The 20508-nt window shown below is 36.8% G+C and overlaps 1 protein-coding gene across 4 annotated transcripts in view; it reads left to right on the forward strand.

Annotated features, from left to right (window-relative positions):
* Wwp1 (WW domain containing E3 ubiquitin protein ligase 1) overlaps positions 1-20508 on the forward strand; it is a 113953-nt gene that overhangs the window by 35772 nt on the left and 57673 nt on the right. For all 4 annotated transcript variants that reach the window (XM_015485931.2, XM_015485933.2, XM_015485932.2 and 1 more), the window contains 3 exons: positions 11057-11147; positions 15081-15219; positions 15825-15949. In XM_015485931.2, coding sequence (XP_015341417.1) covers positions 11078-11147; positions 15081-15219; positions 15825-15949 — 334 coding nt within the window. In that variant the 5' untranslated portion in view covers positions 11057-11077. The remainder of the gene's footprint in view (positions 1-11056; positions 11148-15080; positions 15220-15824; positions 15950-20508) is intronic.

Here is a 20508-nt window from a genome sequence, read left to right on the forward strand (position 1 = left end):
AATATTTCTCAATCTTTCTCAGAATGTTCCACTTTATCTTTAGTAGGTTAAAGGCAGATACAAGTTGAACCTTGAGATATTTGTTATCTAGAAAAATATTGATGTAGCTCCTGCTTTGAATTTTATTTAAAAAATAAAAATTAGGGGCACGCATGGTGGTGCATACCTATAATTCCAGCAATTTGGGAGGCCGAGGCCAGAAGTTTTCCAAGTTCAAAGCCAGCCTCAACAACTTAGTGAAGCTGTAAGCAACTTATGAGACTCTGCTTCAAAATAAAAACTAAAAAGGACTGGGGATATGTCTTAGTGGTTAAGCACACCTGGGTTCAAGTTCAATTCCTATACAAAAGCAAAAAGAGAGAGAGAGAGAGAGAGAGAGAGAGAGAGAGAAAGAGAGAGAGAGAAAGAAAGAGAAGAGAAAGAAAATTGGGGTGGGAAATGTAGAGCCAAACTTAGGAAACAGAGAGAGAGAGAGAGAGAGAAGAGAAGAGAGGAGAAAGAAAATTGGGGTGGGAAATGTAGAGCCAAACTTGGGAAACAGTATCTGGAGACTTAATTAATACTGTATATAAATCTGGACTAGAGCTGACATTTTGGTAAAGAATGTTGTTGAGATGATTAATTAAATTAGAATATGGACCATCAATTAGATAACAGTAATGTACTTGCTAAATTTTCTAAATTTGGTCATTTTACTGTGATTATTTAAGACAATTCTTTCATTCCTTTTTTTAATATTTATTTTTTATTTGTAGTTGGACACAATACCTTTATTTTATTTATTTACTTATTTTTATGTGGTGCTGAGGATCGAACCCAGGGTCTCGCACACACTAGGTTAGCGATCTGCCGCTGAGCCACAACCCCAGCCCCAAGAATTCTTTCATTCTTAGAAGTACACACTGAAGTGCTAAAGAATAAAGGGCAATATATAGTTCAGATAATACATAAATTTGTATTATAATAAATTTATTAATTTATTCATTTATATATTTATTTTATTTATTAATCAGCATATGACCGTGGATTCTCAGTAATATAATTTTTTTCTTCCTCCACTTTTCTTCCTTCAGGTATGATTATTGTTCATGTTCTTTTATAACATTTTGAATGACTTAAGTCTCAGTTTTAAATGGAGCACAAGTGTGAATTTGTCAACATATTACGGATTGTAAAGAAATGTGGATTTTAGTTCACTTAAATGAACAGTTTTTGGTTTGTTTTAGAGCCTATAGTTCTATACATAGTAGTTGGATTACTTGGACAGAATCATACGTACATCTCTCTTTTCTCTTCCCCTTTCCTTTCTCCCTTTTCTCTTCTGTTCTCCCTCTCCCTGTTCTCCTTCCTTTACTCTGCAAGACTTCTTTTGGCTTGTCTATTTATTTATATTTGATTGATTTTTTAAAAATTTATACATAAAGGTGAATATATATACTGTGGTAATATATGTACTTAACATGATTTTTTTAAGAATTCATTCCACTTTGCCTTCCCTCTCCCATTCTTCTTCTCTGCCTGTTGATCTCCTTCTTCTACAATACAGATCTTCTCTATATCTTTATGTTTTAATTAGCTTTTTTGCTGCTGTGACCAAAAGACCCAACCAGAACAACTGTAGAGGAGGAAGAGTTTATTTGAGAGCTCATGGTTTCAGAAGTCTTAGTTCACAGACAGCTGGTTCCATTCCTTGCGGCTAGAGGTGAGGCAGGGCATTATGGCAGAAGAGTGTAGCAGAGGGAGGTGGCTCACATGATGATCAGGAAGCAGGGACTTCACTCTTGAGATACAAAATATATACCCTGTAGTCATGTCCCCAGTGAGCCACTTCCTCCAGCCAAAGCCTACCTGCTTCCAGTTACTGCTCAATTAATCCCACCAGGAATTAAGTGACTGGTTAGGTTAAGGCTATAGCCCAATCAATCATTTCTCCTCCAAACTTTCTTGCATAGTCTCACAATTGAAATTTTGGGTGATACTACATCTAAATCCTAATACTTTATAATATCCTATCCTTTCTTGTTTTCCTTTATTTTACTCTAGTTTCCACATAATGAGAGAAAACATTAGACTTTTGAGTTTGTGAGTCTGGCTTATTTCACTTAGCATGATGTTCTCCATTTCCATCTGTTTACCAGCAAATGCCATACTTTCATTTTTCTTTATGACTCAGTAGAATTTCATTGTGTATATATACCACAATTTCTTAATCCATTCATCTATTGAAAGGCATCTGGGTGATTCCGTAATTTAGCTGTTGTGACCTGTGTTGCTACACATTGAAGTGCCTGTATTGCTATAGTGTGCTGATTTTAGTTCTTTTGGGAAAATACTGAGGAGTAGGATAGTGGGTCATACGGTGGTTCCATTTCTAGTTTTTTAGGAATTTCCATACTACTTTCCAAAGTGGTTGTACTAGTCTACAGTCCCACCAACGTTGTACAAGTGTACCTTTTCCCCACATTCTTGCCAGCATTTATTATTATTTATATTCTTGATCATTGCCATTCTGACTGGAGTAAGATGAAATCTTAGTGTTGTTTTGATTTACATTTTCCTGATTGTTAGATATGCCTAACATTTTTTCATATATTTGTTGGCCAGTTGTGTTTCTTCTTTTGAGAAGTTTCTGTTTAGTCTTTTGGTCATTTATTGATTGTTTTTTTTTTATTTTTATTTTATGCTGTTAAATTTTTTTAGTTCTTTATATATTCTGGATACTTATCCCCTTTTGGGGTTGTAACTGGCAAAGATTTTCTCCCATACTGTAGGCTCTCTCTTCATACTCTTGTTTCTTTTGCTGTGCAGAAGCTTTTTAATTTCTTGATTCTTGATTTTATTTTTTGAACTTTAGGGATTTTGCTTGAGGAAGTTGGTACCTGTGCCTGTATGATGAAGTGTTGACCTTATGTTTTCTTCTAGCAGTTGCAAGGTTTCTTGTCTAATTCATAAGTTTTTTTTTTTTTTTATTGTGGGTTGTTCAAAACATTACAAATTTCTTGACATATCATATTCGACACTTTGATTCAAGTGGGTTATGAACTCCCACCTTCACCCCATACACAGATTGCAGAATCACATCAGTTACACATCCATTGATTTACAAATTGCCATCCTAGTGTCTGTTGTGCTCCGCTGCCTTTCCCATCCTCCACCCTCCCCCCTCCCCACCTCTCCCCTCCCCTCCCCTCCTCTCTCTCTACCCCCTCCACTGTATAACCCTGAGGGTCTCCTTCCATTACCATGCAATTTCCCTTCTCTCTCCCTTTCCCTCCCACCTCTCATCCCTGTTAAATGTTAATCTTCTTCTCCTGCTCTTCGTCCCTACTCTGTTCTTAGTTACTCTCCTTATATCAAAGAAGACATTTGGCATTTGTTTTTTAGGGATTGGCTAGCTTCACTTAGCATAATCTGCTCTAATGCCATCCATTTCCCTGTAAATTCTATGATTTTGTCATTTTTTAATGCAGAGTAATACTCCATTGTGTATAAATGCCACATTTTTTTTATCCATTCGTCTATTGAAGGGCATCTAGGTTGGTTCCACAGTCTTGCTATTGTGAATTGTGCTGCTATGAACATCGATGTAGCAGTGTCCCTGTAGCATGCTCTTTTTAGGTCTTTAGGGAATAGACCAAGAAGGGGAATAGCTGGGTCAAATGGTGGCTCCATTCCCAGCTTTCCAAGAAATCTCCATACTGCTTTCCAAATTGGCTGCACCAATTTGCAGTCCCACCAGCAATGTACAAGTGTACCCTTTTCCCCACATCCTCGCCAGCACTTGTTGTTGTTTGACTTCATAATGGCTGCCAATCTTACTGGAGTGAGATGGTATCTTAGGGTGGTTTTGATTTGCATTTCTCTGACAGCTAGAGATGGTGAGCATTTTTTCATGTACTTGTTGATTGACTGTATGTCCTCCTCTGAGAAGTGTCTGTTCAGGTCCTTGGCCCATTTGTTGATTGGGTTGTTTGTTCTCTTATTGTCTAATTTTTTGAGTTCTTTGTATACTCTGGATATTAGGGCTCTATCTGAAGTGTGAGGAGTAAAGATTTGTTCCCAGGGTGTAGGCTCCCTATTTACCTCTCTTATTGTTTCTTTTGCTGAGAAAAAACTTTTTAGTTTGAGTAAGTCCCATTTGTTGATTCTAGTTATTAACTTTTGTGCTATGGGTGTCCTATTGAGGAATTTGGAGCCCGACCCCACAGTATGTAGATCGTAGCCAACTTTTTCTTCTATCAGACGGCGTGTCTCTGATTTGATATCAAGCTCCTTGATCCATTTTGAATTAACTTTTGTGCATGGCGAGAGAAAGGGATTCAGTTTCATTTTGTTGCATATGGATTTCCAGTTTTCCCAGCACCATTTGTTGAAGATGCTATCCTTCCTCCATTGCATGCTTTTAGCCCCTTTATCAAATATAAGATAGTTGTAGTTTTGTGGATTGGTTTCTGTGTCCTCTATTCTGTACCATTGGTCCACCCGCCTGTTTTGGTACCAGTACCATGCTGTTTTTGTTACTATTGCTCTGTAGTATAGTTTGAAGTCTGGTATCGCTATACCGCCTGATTCACACTTCCTGCTTAGCATTGTTTTTGCTATTCTGGGTCTTTTATTTTTCCATATGAATTTCATGATTGCTTTCTCTATTTCTACAAGAAATGCCGTTGGGATTTTGATTGGCATTGCATTAAACCTATAGAGAACTTTTGGTAATATCGCCATTTTGATGATGTTAGTTCTGCCTATCCATGAACAGGGTATATTTTTCCATCTTCTAAGATCTTCTTCTATTTCTCTCTTTAGGGTTCTGTAGTTTTCATTGTATAAGTCTTTCACCTCTTTTGTTAGGTTGATTCCCAAGTATTTTATTTTTTTTGAAGATATTGTGAATGGAGTGGTTGTCCTCATTTCCATTTCAGAGGATTTGTCGCTGATATACAGGAATGCCTTTGATTTATGCGTGTTGATTTTATATCCTGCCACTTTGCTGAATTCATTTATTAGCTCTAATAGTTTCTTTGTAGAGCCTTTTGGGTCTGCTAGGTATAGAATCATATCATCTGCAAATAGTGATAATTTAAGTTCTTCTTTTCCTATTTTGATGCCTTTAATTTCTTTCGTCTGTCTAATTGCTCTGGCCAGTGTTTCGAGAACTATGTTGAACAGAAGTGGAGAGAGAGGGCATCCCTGTCTTGTTCCAGATTTTAGAGGGAATGCCTTCAGTTTTTCTCCATTCAGAATGATGCTAGCCTGAGGCTTAGCATAGATTGCTTTTACAATATTGAGGTATGTTCCTGTTATCCCTAGTTTTTCTAGAGTTTTGAACATAAAGGGATGCTGTACTTTGTCGAATGCTTTTTCCGCATCTATCGAGATGATCATATGGTTCTTATTTTTAAGTCTATTGATGTGGTGAATAACATTTATTGATTTCCGTATATTGAACCAGCCTTGCATCCCAGGGATGAATCCTACTTGATCATGGTGTACAATTTTTTTGATATGTTTTTGTATCCGATTCGCCAGAATTTTATTGAGGATTTTTGCATCTAGGTTCATTAGAGATATTGGTCTGTAGTTTTCTTTCTTTGAAGTGTCTTTGTCTGGTTTAGGTATCAGGGTGATGTTGGCCTCGTAGAATGAATTTGGAAGTTCTCCCTCTTTTTCTATTTCCTGAAGTAGCTTGAAAAGTATTGGTATTAGTTCCTCTTTAAAGGTTTTGTAAAACTCTGCTGTATACCCATCCGGTCCTGGGCTTTTCTTAGTTGGTAGTCTTTTGATGGTTTCTTCTATTTCCTCAATTGATATTGGTCTGTTTAGGTTGTCTATATCCTCCTGACTCAATCTGGGCAGATCATATGACTTAAGAAATTTATCTATGCCTTCACTATCTTCTAATTTATTGGAGTATAAGGATTCAAAATAGTTTTTGATTATCTTCTGTATTTCTGAAGTGTCTGTTGTGATATTGCCTTTTTCATCCCGTATGCTAGTAATTTGAGTTCTCTCTCTTCTTCTCTTCGCTAGCATCGCTAAGGGTCTGTCGATTTTGTTTATTTTTTCAAAGAACCAACTTTTAGTTTTGTCAATTTTTTCAATTGTTTCTTTTGTTTCGATTTCATTAATTTCAGCTCTGATTTTAATTATTTCTTGCCTTCTACTTCTTTTGCTGTTGTTTTGCTCTTCTTTTTCAAGGATTTTGAGATGAAGTATGAGATCATTTATTTGTTGGTTTTTTCTTTTTTTAAGGAATGAACTCCAAGCAATGAATTTTCCTCTTAGAACTGCTTTCAATGTGTCCCATAGATTCCGATATGTTGTGTCTGTGTTTTCATTTATCTCTAAGAATTTTTTAATTTCCTCCTTGATGTCTTCTATAACCCATTGATCATTCAGTAACCTATTGTTCATTCTCCAAGTGATGTATGCTTTTTCCTTCCTTCTTTTATCGTTGATTTTCAGTTTCATTCCATTATGATCAGATAAGATGCATGGTATTATCTCTACTCCTTTATATTGTCTAAGAGTTGCCCTGTGACATAATATATGATCTATTTTTGAGAAGGATCCATGTGCTGCTGAGAAAAAAGTGTAACTGCTTGATGTTGGGTGGTATACTCTATATATGTCAATTAGGTCTAGGTTATTAATAGTGTTATTGAGTTCTATAGTTTCCTTATTCAACTTTTGTTTGGAAGATCTGTCCAGTGGCGAGAGAGGTGTGTTGAAGTCTCCCATGATTATGGTATGGTGGTCTATTAGACTCTTGAACTTGAGAAGAGTTTGTTTGACGAACATAGCTGCACCATTGTTTGGGGCATAAATATTTATGATTGTTATGTCTTGTTGGTGTATGGTTCCCTTAAGCAGTATGTAGTGTCCCTCTTTATCCCTTTTGATTAACTTTGGCTTGAAATCTATTTTATTTGATATGAGTATGGACACTCCTGCTTGTTTCCGAAGTCCATATGAGTGATATGATTTTTCCCAACCTTTCACCTTCAGCCTATGTATGTCTTTTCCTATCAAATGCGTCTCCTGTAGGCAGCATATTGTTGGGTCTTGTTTTGTGATCCATTCTACTAGCCTGTGTCTCTTAATTGGTGAGTTTAAGCCATTAACATTTAGGGTTATTATTGAGATATGGGTTGTTCTTCCAGCCATATTTGTTTATTTCTGTTACTAAACATGGTTTGTTTTCCTCTTTGATTATTTCCCCCCCCTTTACTGTCCTACCTCCCACTGTTGGTTTTCATTGTTATTTTCCATTTCCTCTTCCTGTAATGCTTTGGCGAGGATGTTTTGAAGAGATGGTTTTCTAGCTGCGAATTCTTTAAACTTTTGTTTATCGTGGAAGGTTTTAATTTCATCTTCCATCCTGAAGCTTAATTTCGCTGGATACACAATTCTTGGTTGGAACCCATTTTCTTTCAGTGTTTGAAATATGTTATTCCAGGATCTTCTAGCTTTCAGAGTCTGTGTTGAAAGATCAGCTGTTATCCTGATTGGCTTACCCCTAAATGTAATCTGCTTCCTTTCTCTTGTAGCTTTTAAAATTCTCTCCTTATTCTGTATGTTGGGCATCTTCATTATAATGTGTCTAGGTGTGGATCTCTTATGATTTTGCACATTCGGCGTCCTGTAGGCTTCTAGGATTTGGGATTCTGTCTCATTCTTCAAGTCTGGGAAGTTTTCTCGTATTATTTCATTGAATAGACTGCTCATTCCTTTGGTTTGGAGCTCTGTACCTTCCTGTATCCCAATGACTCTTAAGTTTGGTCTCTTAATGTTATCCCATATTTCTTGGATGTTCTGCTCATGGTTTCTTAACAGTCTTGCTGAGCTGTCTATGTTCTTTTCCAGTTGAAATACTTTGTCTTCATTGTCTGATGTTCTATCTTCTAAGTGTTCTACTCTGCTGGTAGTATTCTCCATTGAGTTTTTAAGTTGGTTTATTGCTTCCTGCATTTCTAGGATTTCTGATTGTTTGTTTTTTATAACCTCTATCTCCCTGTATAGTTGATCCTTTGCTTCCTGGATTTGTTTGCGTAATTCGTTGTCGAAGTGATCTTTCATTGTCTGATTTTGCTGTTTAATGTCTTCCTTGATACTCCAGATCATCTGAAGCATGTATATCCTGAATTCTTTATCTGACATTCCATCTGCTGCAGCTGTTACCTCTTCTAAAGTTGCGTTGACCTGCATTGCTTGTGGTCCTTTCTTTCCTTGTCTTTTCATACTGCTTGCGTATCTTTCCTGCAGGTGCGGGCGGCGGCTCTGCTCTCTCCTTATTCCAATTGGGGTGTCGTGGCTACCACGCCGGCAGGTCACTGGGCCTGTTCTGGGAGCTGGCGGCGGCTCTGTTCTGCCCCTACTCCAATTGGGGTGACGAGTGTACCACGCCGGCAGGCCACCGGGCCTGATCCGCCAGTCGGTTGCAGGTTTGCCTACCCTGCAGACGCGGGCGGCGGTTCTACTCTGCCCCTACTCCAAATGGGGTGTCGTGACTACCCCGCCTGCAGGACGCTGGGCCTGTTCCTGGCACGGGCGGCGACTCTGCTCTGCCACTACTCCAATTAGGGTGGTGTTTGTACCACGCCGGCAGGCTCCTGGGCCTGATCCGCCGGTCTGTTGTAGGTCTGCCTACCTTGGAGGCGCGGGCGGCGGATCTGCCCTGCCCCTCCTACCACGCCTGCGGACCCCTGGGTCTGATCTGCAGTTTGATCACTGGTCTGCTCACCCTGCGGGCACGGGTGGCGGTTCCGCTCCGCCCCCACTCCAATTGGGGTCACGTGACCACCACACCGGCAGGGCCTGATCCGGGCGTGGGAGAAGGATCTGCTCTGCCCCTACTCCAGTTGGGGTGACATGTGTACCACACTGGCAGGCCACTGGGCCTGACCCGCCCGGCTGTCACAGGTCTGTTTACCTTGCAAGCGCGAACGGCGGCTCTGCCCTGCCCCTCCTACCACGCCCATGTACCACTGGGTCGCGGGTCTGCCCACCTTGCGGGTGCGGGTGGCGGCTCCGCTCCGCCCCCTCTCCAATTGGGGTCACGCGGTCACCACGCTGGCGAGCCGCTGGGCCTGCTCCGGGCGCTGGCGGCGGCCCGGCTTCTCCCCTCTGGCTCAACGACAAATTGAGGAGACTCGGGTGACTGTGCCTCACCCCCCCTACCAGGAGACCAACTGCTTATGTCACCGCTGGTATTGATGAAGTTCTCTCCTCCGCCGCTTTCTGCTGACATCAGATCTCTGCCATGTTGGTATCCTATGCGAATGGCAGCATTTCGTTCCCCTTGCCGGGCAACCAAAGCAACGGGTGAGTCCTGACCGGCCCTCAGCAGGACCCGGACCGAGAAGCAGTTTCCGCGGGCTCCTAGCCCCGGTCCAGGGAAGTTCCGGGAGCCGGAACTCGGCCGCTCCGTGCTCGGTGTAAGCTCCTATAAGTGTAAGCTCCAAGAAGCAGTCCCCGCGGGCTCAGTTCCGGGAGCCGGAATTCGGCTGCTTAGTGCTTGTTGTATGCTCTGATAGGAGCAGGGTCCAAGAATCAGCCTCCGCAGGCTCCGCGGCCCTGGGCCAGGGCGGTTCCAGGACGGTTCCGGGAGCCGGAACTCGGCCGCCCCGCGCTCGGTGTTCGCTCCGATATGCTCAGGTTCTAAGAAGCACCCAGGCGCTGAACCCTAGCAATCTGTCTGCAAGCCGCAGGCGAATTGCAGCCTGAAATTACCTGATCTATGGCTGAATGAGCTGCGGTCAGTCGAAAACAGGGAAGGTGACGTCAGTTTACCAACATGGTGGCTGCTGGCCTCCTCTGTGGTCTGACCGGTGTGGAGAACCGAGATGGACCGCTTCCTTCCCCCGTCTCGAACCCAGAATTCAGCCCTGAGTACGGTGCTTGCGCGGCTGGCAGAAACTGCAGCGCTGTAACCCTGCGTCTCTATCCCAGCGCGCGCTGCAGACTCTAGCCGCGGGGCGATTTGCTGAATAAGCAGTGTTACCCTCCGTGCGACAAACCTCTCGCGTTTGAGTCCCCGTAGCCGATCCTCGTGCGATGGAAATCCTTCCTCCAGGTTCCGGAGCACCCCACTATTGCTGGAAATTCCTAACAAGATATCCTTTAGCCGTCCTGACTTGTCATACTCCCACACAGTGAAGCAGCACACGGGGGCAATGCACTCCCCTCGCCGCCATCTTCCTTCTCCTCATAAGTTTTTGATCCATTTCAGTTTGACTTAATGTGCAGAGATAGGGATCTAGTCTCATTTAATTTCTATGTTCTTGATATCAAGTTGTCCCTGAATCTTTTATTTAAAAAGCTGTCTTTTCTCCAAAATATAATTTGGGCACTTTCATCAAGTGTCAGATAGCTGTAAGTATGTGGTTTGTCTCTGTGTCTTCTACTCTGTTCCATTGGTCTTCATATCTGTTTTGATCCCAACACTATGCTGTTTTCGTTACTATAGCTTTGTAGTATAATTTGAGATCAGGTATTATGATGCCTCCTGCTTCACTTTTCTTGCTTAATACTGCTTTGGCTATTCTGGTTCTCTTATTTTTCCAAATGATTTCAGAGTTGTTTTTTCTAATTCTGTGAATAATGTCTCATGAACATTTTGGAGGGGGTTTACTAGGGATTAAACTCAGGGGCATTGGACCACTGAGCCACATTCCCATCCCTATTTTGTATTTTATTTAGAGACAAGGTCTCATTGAGTTGCTTAGGGCCTCGCTAAATTGCTGAGGCTGGCTTTGAACTCATGATCCTCCTGTGTCAGCCTCCTGAGCTGCTGGGATTACAGGTGTGCACCACCACGCCCAGCTCAAATGAATAGTTTTTGTGTTTTTTTTTTTTTTTTAACATTTAAAAAAATTTTTTTAGTTGTAGGTGGATACAATGCCTTTATTTTATTATTTTGTGGTGCTGAGGATCGAACCTAGTGCCTCACACATGCGAGGCCACAACCCTAGCCCTCAAATGAACAGTTTTAATCATCATGAAAATTAGAATTTTTTTTTATCTAAAATGTAAATTATCTTTTTTTTTTTTATAGATTGAAGCTGAATTTTGGGACATGGCCACTGCTTCACCACGGTCTGATACTAGTAATAACCATAGTGGAAGGTTACAGTTACAGGTAACTGGTAAGTCATTTTTCTAATAATTTAATATGGTGATTCTCTGATGAAACTTTTTTTCAAATATTCAGTTCAGCAAATTTATTCCATAATTGATGCTCTTGGAAAATACCAAACTTGGACCTATATTAAATAGTACTAAGTTTTAGTGTCTTGCTTTACTTTTCTCTTCACCTTTTCCTCATTTTGTTAATTTAAGTTTTAAATATAAAAACTACCTTATAAAATCCACAGCCTTACTGACTTCGCAGTATCTTGTGTCATACATATTAACCTTCTGACTAATCAGTGAAGAAATTTGTGAATCAGAGGAATTAAGTACCTTCTGTTGGTAACGTAAAACCAACTAAGACCTTAGGACTCCCAAGTTGTTGCTGTTTTTATTAGATGAACAGTAATGTCTGTATTTCTTTTTCTTTTTTTGAAGAATCAAATCATGTCATGATAAAGGCCCCTCTGCTATTGCAGTGTGGCACTTTATTGTTTGGAAACTGAGGTGTACTTCCCTGAACTAACTTATTTTTAAAATCCTAATTTATTTTTATTGTGAGCATATATATTCTTATTTCTGTTCATAACCCACATCTGATTGCAAATAACAAATAAGAATAAGAACAGTGGGCTGGGGGTGTATCTTAGTGATAAAGTGCTTGCTTAGCATATCCTACATCCTGGGTTCAATACCCAGTACAGAGGAAGGAAGGAGGGAAGGAAATCAGTGATCATGGAAAGCAGGAAAACTATAATAGAAAGAATCAAACAGAAGACTAACTACTATAATAATGGCACGTGCTATTTTATACAATGGACATAATCATTTGACTATTTGAGGTTGAAAAATTAATGGGCTTTTTTTAATATATTTAAAATTTTTTACCTGTTAGGTTTTCTTGTAACTTAATTTCAATTTTTAAAATAAAAAATTTAAGTCATTATTTTTGTATTAATGGTGTGAATTATAAACTTATCAACTACTTCAACATACATGTAGGGAATGATCTCTCTTTTCCGGTTGATGTGAAATATCTTGTTCTATTCTCTTCATTTCTCTTATATCACTGTCAGACTGTTGTATTTTTTTCATATAATACTTTAAAAAGTAGAGAGAGCTGGACATAAGGATGCCTGCCATAATTCTAGCTACATAGGAGGCTGAGGCAGAAAGATCACAAGTTTGAGGCCAGCCTGGACAACTTAGCAATATCCTGTCTCAAAATTACAGAAGAGCTGGGGATGTAATTCAAATGTAGAGTACCCCTGGGTTTAATCCCCTGTAACCCTATCCCCATAATTGGAGAAATCTTTTATTACATTGCATTTTATGCATGCCTTCACTGTTCTCTAATTTTTTTGCCTTTCTTTTGAATTTGAGTCTTACTTCCTTTTCCTCTGCCCCCACCAAAAACACTCAACACCAATATGTTGTTGTTTTTATTTTAAAGTATTGTATTAAGTTGGAGGTAATTGAAATCTTTCAGTGTTAAAATTTCAAAATCCAACAATGTATCAAGTCATTCTCTTTTATGTCAGTAAAGCTTTATATATATGGGTGTGTATCCTATACATTTCTTAAATGTATGACTGTTTTTTTAAGGGAGGTTATTGTGAGTGGAGTTTTAATATTAACACCCATTGTACCCCTTTCTGATAGTTTTCAGTTTTTATATAACCTTGTGTTATAGGACATTCTGTGTATAAATCTAAAAGAAAACCTATTAAATGGGAAAATAAAATTATTCTATATATTTCCACTAGTAAGAACTCTTGATTGGAATAATTTGTCTTTGGCTATTTAAATCACAGTATTGTGTTTATATGCACCTATCTTGCCAGCATATTATAATTTCCTTGTGAGAATAAAAATCATTTTTTTTAAAAAAAATCTCTTTCCTTATTGAGCACTCTATCAATTAAAGGTATACAATGGATGTATTTTGGATGGTTCTGTAGTTAAGTCAGACGAGTTAATACTTATACGATCAGTAATAATAAAAAGAGTAATAGTCACCGTGTTGGGTGCCAGGAATTCGTTGACAATGATGGTGTTTTGCAGTTTAACATGCCCTCACTCACCAATCCTAAGAATCAGATTCTATTGTTTTCCTGTTTATGTTGAGAAAATTGATGGATAAGAGGTCAGTTGATTTCTTTTAAGGTCAAGCTTCTAGTAATTGGAAGAGTTAAAATATGAACACAGATAAATTACACCCTGTGCTTTTAACACCTTTCTACGTTGCATTCCCCTTCTTCCTGATTTCTTCTAGTGTATGGGTAAAATCTGCATATACTGAGGAAATGACACTTTTATTTGGAATGAAAAATCTTATTTGCAAGATACCTTGAGAGAGAGCAAGTCTGGGTCTTTGACATCAGTCCAGTGGTGTTGAAACTTAGATAAACTTGGAACAGCCAAGGACGGAAATGAGTTTTGCCAAGACCCTGAGAGTAGTTCTTCAGACATAACAGTGCACATTCTTTGGTAGTGCTGTGTTGCCAATACTTAAATACAATATTTGCCTTGAATATTCCATTATTCTTCAAATATTGAGGACTACTGTATTTCAAACACAACCTCTGCTGAAGTACTTATTACATTGTATTTCATCAGTTTGTTTATACAACTATTCTCTCACTATAGAATGGAAACTACATAGCTGGTGTATTTCATAACCTTAAACATCCCATGTATATGACATGGAGGAGGCTTTGTCTTTCTTCTCTGTTCATAGGTGATTGATGATAGAAGTGATTTTGATAAGATATTTTACTGTTTGGTATTCAGCATTTTGCCCTGAAAGTAAGTTGTCCCCTATTTAGATTAGTAGTTTTAAACATTAAAGTAAAGTGTTTAAATTAACTCCTTTATGTCTTGTGTAAATCAGATTTAAAATTCACTTTTTGTAAAGGGTTATAAACTTTTATAATCACATTTTGATTTTTAAAGTTTGTATTTGAAAAAGCAGGTATTTCTTTCTTTTTTTTTTTTGAAACCATCGTTCCAGGTGAAACATTTATTTTTAACAAGTGCAACAGTTACATGATGAATACCATTTAGAAGGTAACATCCATTTAAAAGGGATGTTAACAGGCATGTTAAATCTGTAGACACTTTTTTCTTGAGCATTGATGAAGTTTAGAATTAAATTCAATGGTAAGTAAAAATATGAAGAAATCAGAATCTTCATACACTTTGATAGGAATTTACTCAGCAGAGACTTACTATGTTAACAAGCAATTTCACTTCTAATATGCCCAAGGGAAATTTCATACACAAATTTATAGAAGCACGAGGCAAAACAGCCAAAATGTGTGAATAATTCAAATGTCTGTTAATGGGAGAATACATAAATAAAATATGATATGTCCATAAAATGGAATATTATTTGTCAGGAAAAGAAATGAAGTACTGATGCATGTTACAACATGGATAAAACTGGAAAACACTATGCTAATTGAAAAAAGGCAGTCCCAAAAGACCACGTGTATGATGATTTCACTTATATGAAGTGTCCAAAATAGAAAAATCTGTAGAGATAGATGGTAGATTAGTGGTTGCCTAGAGCTGCAATAGGATTGGGTAGTTGGAAGGAAACAGAGGGGTTACTACTTAATGACATGAGTTTCTTTTGGGGGTAACAAAATTGTTTTAAAATTGAATGTGGTGATTTTTAAATGCAATTTGGTGAAGATGTTAAAAATCAATGAATTGTGCCATTTAAATAGATGAATATATGGTTTGTGAATTATGTCTCAATAAAACTTAAAAAGTCAAATGATTCTCAGGTATTATCAGTAGCCCTTTTGTATTATGTCTAAATTTTGCCAATAAGAAGAGTTCTAGTTGTACAACAAATACAGTTCCATTTTTAATGGTTTATTAGTAGGCAATCCTACTTTTTAACTATACATATTCAATAGTGATCATCGTTTTTCTGTTAGTTTCTAGTGCCAAACTAAAAAGAAAAAAGAACTGGTTTGGAACAGCAACATATACAGATGTAGTTGTAGATGGAGAAATTAAAAAAACAGCCAAATCCAGTAGTTCTTCTAATCCAAAATGGGATGAACAGCTAACTGTGTAAGTACTTTGCACAAAGTATGCAAAATTTTCAAGAGAGTTGTGCTTCTATTTTATTTTCTTACAAAGGAAGTGTAATAATTCTTGCCTTTTTTATTAACTAATTTCCACATAGCCTTATTTTCTCTGAATGTCTTATAAATAAATTGGTCTTCCTTAATTCTGGCATTTGTGACATAATGGTATAAATTTATAAAAAAATTTACATAAAGTATTATAACTAATGCCATCATTTTTTAAAAAATCTTCAGAAATTTATTCCAGTAGTAACAGCATTATTGTGAAATCTCAGTATACTCTCAGTATATTGCCAGTGTTTTGATTTGCTAGTCACAAAAAATTCTTATCTAGAATATACTTTAAATATTTTTATTCATAACTCTCAGTATATTGCCAGTGTTTTGATTTGCTAGTCACAAAAAATTCTTATCTAGAATATACTTTAAATATTTTTATTCATAATTCAGACAATTTACTATTTCATACAGTATTAAATAAACTAAGTTCCCAATTTAAAATATTATTGAAATAAATGGTTTAGAGGGATTACCATTTAGAATGATGATGTATACTTCTATATTTTTGTTATAATTTTACCCTTGCAGAAATGTGACCCCACAGAGTACTTTGGAGTTTCGAGTTTGGAGCCATCACACCTTAAAAGCAGATGCTTTATTAGGAAGAGCAACGATAGATTTGAAACAAGCTCTGTTAAAGCACAATAGAAAATGTAAGTTTTTGTTCTACTTTTGTTTCTTCATAAGTTTCAGACACTGAACATATCTTAAAGTCCAAAAGCAAAAAACAGTTCTGTATTCATAAAAGAGAATTTTACTTCTTGCCTGTGATTACTTTTAAGTTTGTGGCATTATATAAAGTAGGTAATATTGACCCTAGCCTGTTGGCATCCTATAGATTTACAAAAATGACTTCAGTTATCCACAAATACCCTGTTATCAGTGGTTGTCAACCATTTATTATTTACTTAATATATACTTTAAATATTAAAAAAAATCATTTGGACCTATTCTGCTTTGTTTTTTGACTAATTTATTGGAATATAATACACTCTAACTTTAAAATTTTCTTTTTCATTTTATAATCAATTCATTGCAGAAAACATGGAGAATTTAGAAAAGTCACAGAATAGTGTAATTATCTGTAATTCTTCTATCCAAGGGCAGAAAACAGCTGACCATTTTAAAGGAGACTATTGTAACTAAGGAACTTACTTTAAATTGTATTTCATTTTACTTAAATTTAAATAGCCTTATATGGCTAGTAGCTACCATGTTGGACAGTACAACCTCTACTTTTTGTTTGTTTGAATTGTAAAATTAGAATTTAGTCTTGCTTTTTTTTAAGGAAAAAATAATTTTTATTCTGTTCTTAATACTTATTTTTTAGTTGTAGTTGGTCACAATACCTTTATCTTATTTATTTTTATGTTGTGTGCTGAGAATCGAATCCAGGGCCTTGCATATGCTAGGCACTGCCTCTACCACTGAGCCACAACCCCAGTCTTAAAATCCCAATTTTTAAACATTACCTTTAGTTATGAGTTTAGATCACTTGAACACCATTCTAAACTATAGAAGTTATTTAGTTATCTCTGCAAAGATGTGTGGTCTTTTTAGCTTTCTTTTCCTTATGTCATCAGCATCAGATACTGATATCTAAGACTTATTTTACCCTTTTTGTTTCACTGTTTCATAAGTAGATTTAAATCAGTAATACACTTTTGCAAACAGGAGGAGTCATTTTAAACTAAACTGAACTTCAGTTTGTGCACAGGTGATAAGACATTTTGAAGGGAAAAAGAGTTGGTTTGAGCAGGAATTCAGTAGTCAGGAAAGTGAAAAATTACCAAAGGTTGATCAGCATAGTTGCAACTTGGCAAATATGTATGGCAATTAGCAAGGTTAGGATTCTGTCCTCCCACAGAGACAGAGATTTGCCTTGTCTTTTCTGATCATTACATTTTAAAGGAATTGCTTTCAGGTCCTTGAAAAACACACTCCAGGTTGTAGGAGAGAAAAGAGAGACACTTGGTTATAAAAGGCATTCCTACTTTTGCCTTTGTCCCTTGGATTACTCACTTTGAGAGACTCTTAGGAAGCACTGAAGTCTCTTTTCAGCATCTAGCACCAACTTGCCAGATGTGTGTGGGCTCCTATTGAGTTCCTTGCTTGTAGAAACTATGAACAATAATAAGTGTTTTTTGTTGCTTTAAGCTACTAAATTTTAGGATAATTATTGCTCAACAATAAATAATTAATACGTTATCCTAGCAGTTTAGAAAAACAGCTTCAGTATGAGTGTGAGCTAAATATAAATCTGTAAAGCACCTTAAAAACAAAGATTTTTGAAAAACTTTTGTTTCTCTAGGGAAAACATATATTTTCAACAAGTTCATGATTATAGGATAAATCATTGACTTATTTACCTAGTTCCTCAGAGTCTCAGATTATTCTTTTGCTCTTCTTAAGCTAAGGAAGAATGTCTAAAGTGATAGGGAAAAAAACCACTTCTGCCTTATAAGAATAAATTTCCCCAGGACAGGACTATCTTAATCACTTATTTTAAATGTTTATTAAGTGCCTGCCTTCTGTCAGATGCTGAGAATACATCTCTGAATTAGATGGACAAGATCCCTTTGCTGTGTTGGAATCTTCAGTTCATTTGGGAAGGTAGATCAGAAAACAAATTAATTCTGGTGGTGGTAGTAATTCCATTAAAGGAATGGTAGGGTGTTCTAGTTTGTGTTGGTCAGAGATCAGTCTTCCCCAGAGAACTGTGCCTGCCACAGAATAGGTACTCACATATTGAATAGATGAATATATCCAAGTTCCTGTGTTAATACTGTGATGGAATAATACTGTTATCTCTCTATAAACATATAAACATATACATGTAAGTGGGAATTATTATTTTTTTTACCTTTATTTTATTAATCTTTATGTGATACTAAGGATTGAACCCAGGGCTTTGCACATGCTAGGCAAGTACTCTATAGCTAAGCCACAACCCCAGCCCTAAGTGGGAATTATTTATGTGATAGTAAATAGTTATATGATTCAGAGTATTATACTTCAATCTTACATGTTCAGAATTGTGAAATATATGCTGTAAAGAACCTCCTATCACAGAACAACTAGATCCTAGACAGAACAAATCTTTGTGACATTGATGATTTGCAAAAAGACAGAGGTCCCTCCTTGAAATAAAGAGCGAGCAAAGAAAATCTTTGCCTAGTAGCTACCATGTTGGACAGTACAATCTCAACTTTTTTGTTTGAGTTGTAAAATGGAATTAGAATAGTAGGCCACGCTCATAGCAGCTTTCAGAATAACAAGCTTTTGTTTAGTAGCCATATAGGGGAGCTGAGCCTGAACTCCTCCAATCTAGACTCTTGGGAGTACCTTAAAATTTCTGGCAGAATTAGAAACAAAGCATAACTGTGTTAAAGCCCAGAGATTACCTATAAACTAAATTGGAGAACAAGCTCCTGTCAAAAATTACAGAATATAAGAACAAATATTTTCTAGAAAGATCTAGATACTAAATATTTAAGCTTTATAGGCCAACAGTTTTTTTGTTGTACTGATTCAACTCTTCTGCCCTTGTAGAGTGTAATTAGCCATGAAAAATATGTAAATGAATGGGTGTAGCTACATTCAGATAAAACTTTACTTATAAAAACAGGTGATTTTTTTTTTTTTTGGTGGACTTTATTTATAAAGGCAGGCTAGATTTTGACGTATGGACTGTAATTTGCTGACCCCCAGACTAGAAGAGATATTTTAAGGAATAATAATAGCAAATTCTGAATAATAATGAAAAACATGATATTACCCCAAATAAGATAGCAAAGAGAAAGTCATGTTTGGACATACCATAGTGAAATGCAAGATACCAAAGACAGATTTTAAAAGGAGCCATGGAGATAAAACAAGTTATTTGCAAAGATTTATAATTTATAATTGCAGAATTAATAGCAGATAGGGAAAGATAGTGAAATAGTATCTTCAGAGATTTGGAAGATCATTATCAATATAAAGTTTGCATATCCAACAAATCTGTCTTTCTAGGATGAGAATGCACACAATTAATAGACAAATTAATCAGAATTTACACAGATCTATATTAAAAAATTTCAAAATGCTGGGGTTTTTTAGTAATATGTTCAAATAGCTAAATATTTTATGAAAGAGAGCTCAGTCTCTTTCTGGGCACTTTAAATGGAGGAAGATAACATCAGTGAAATAGAATGTTGGTCAATATAGTTTTCTTCAGAGATAGATTATTAGATAAAGTTGAAATTCATTCTTTTGTAGGTTTTTTGTGTGTGTGTGTGTGTTTTTTTTTTTTTTTTTGTATTTCCCCTAGTTTCTCTAATTGCTTTTGATTTAGAATGGAGATAAGGCTAATTGTACTACAAATAGTTGGGTAGGTATTCTATAAGGTCTTCTTTAATTACATGGTTCTTCAATTGTTTTGAAAAGAATTCCTGTCCAGTATTAGTTGTAAATTTTTGTCTTTTCTGTACGTGGATATGTAGTCAAGATGTTTGTGCTGGATGTTTTGTAAATGGGGGGAGGGACTCAAATTTGTTAAATATAGGCAATATCAAAGTTATGAACTTTAAGATGTAAAAAGTTCCATGAATTCAGTAGCTTCAGAAAGCCACTAAAGATGGCTGAGTTGTGGCTCAGTGATAGAGCGCTAGCCTGGCATGTGTGAGGCACTGGGTTCTATTCCCAACACAATAAAAAAATGAATGAATAAATGGGTTCTGTTACCAGCACAATGAATGAATGAATGACTGAATGAATGAATAACCACTGACAACTAAAATATTAAGAAGAAGAAGAAAGAAAGCCACTAAAGATCAGACTGAAGTAACTGACCCCATTTTGGATACTAAAGTGATCATTGATGAATTTTTAATTTTTAAAAATTCTGACTTAACGGTTTTTAGTTGTATATATTTGTGTGATACAAGGTAATATGATGATTTGTAAATAAAATGTGTAATAATTAAGCTAATAAACATACCTGTCACTTCACCTCAAATACCACTTTTTGTGGTGAGAAAATTTGAAAGTTAGTCTTTCAGTGATTTTGAAATGTGTAATGTTATTATTTATGATATTCACCACACTGTACAGTGTATTTCAAAAGAAAAAGATCTTATTTCTTCTAATTGAAACTTTGTACCCTTGCACTGTCATCTTCCCATGTCTTCTGCCCCACACTAATAACTTTTAATACATTGTATGATAGAAG

This window comes from Marmota marmota, unplaced genomic scaffold (assembly GCF_001458135.2).
Source record: "Marmota marmota marmota unplaced genomic scaffold, marMar, whole genome shotgun sequence".
Classification (NCBI taxonomy): Eukaryota; Metazoa; Chordata; class Mammalia; order Rodentia; family Sciuridae; genus Marmota; species Marmota marmota.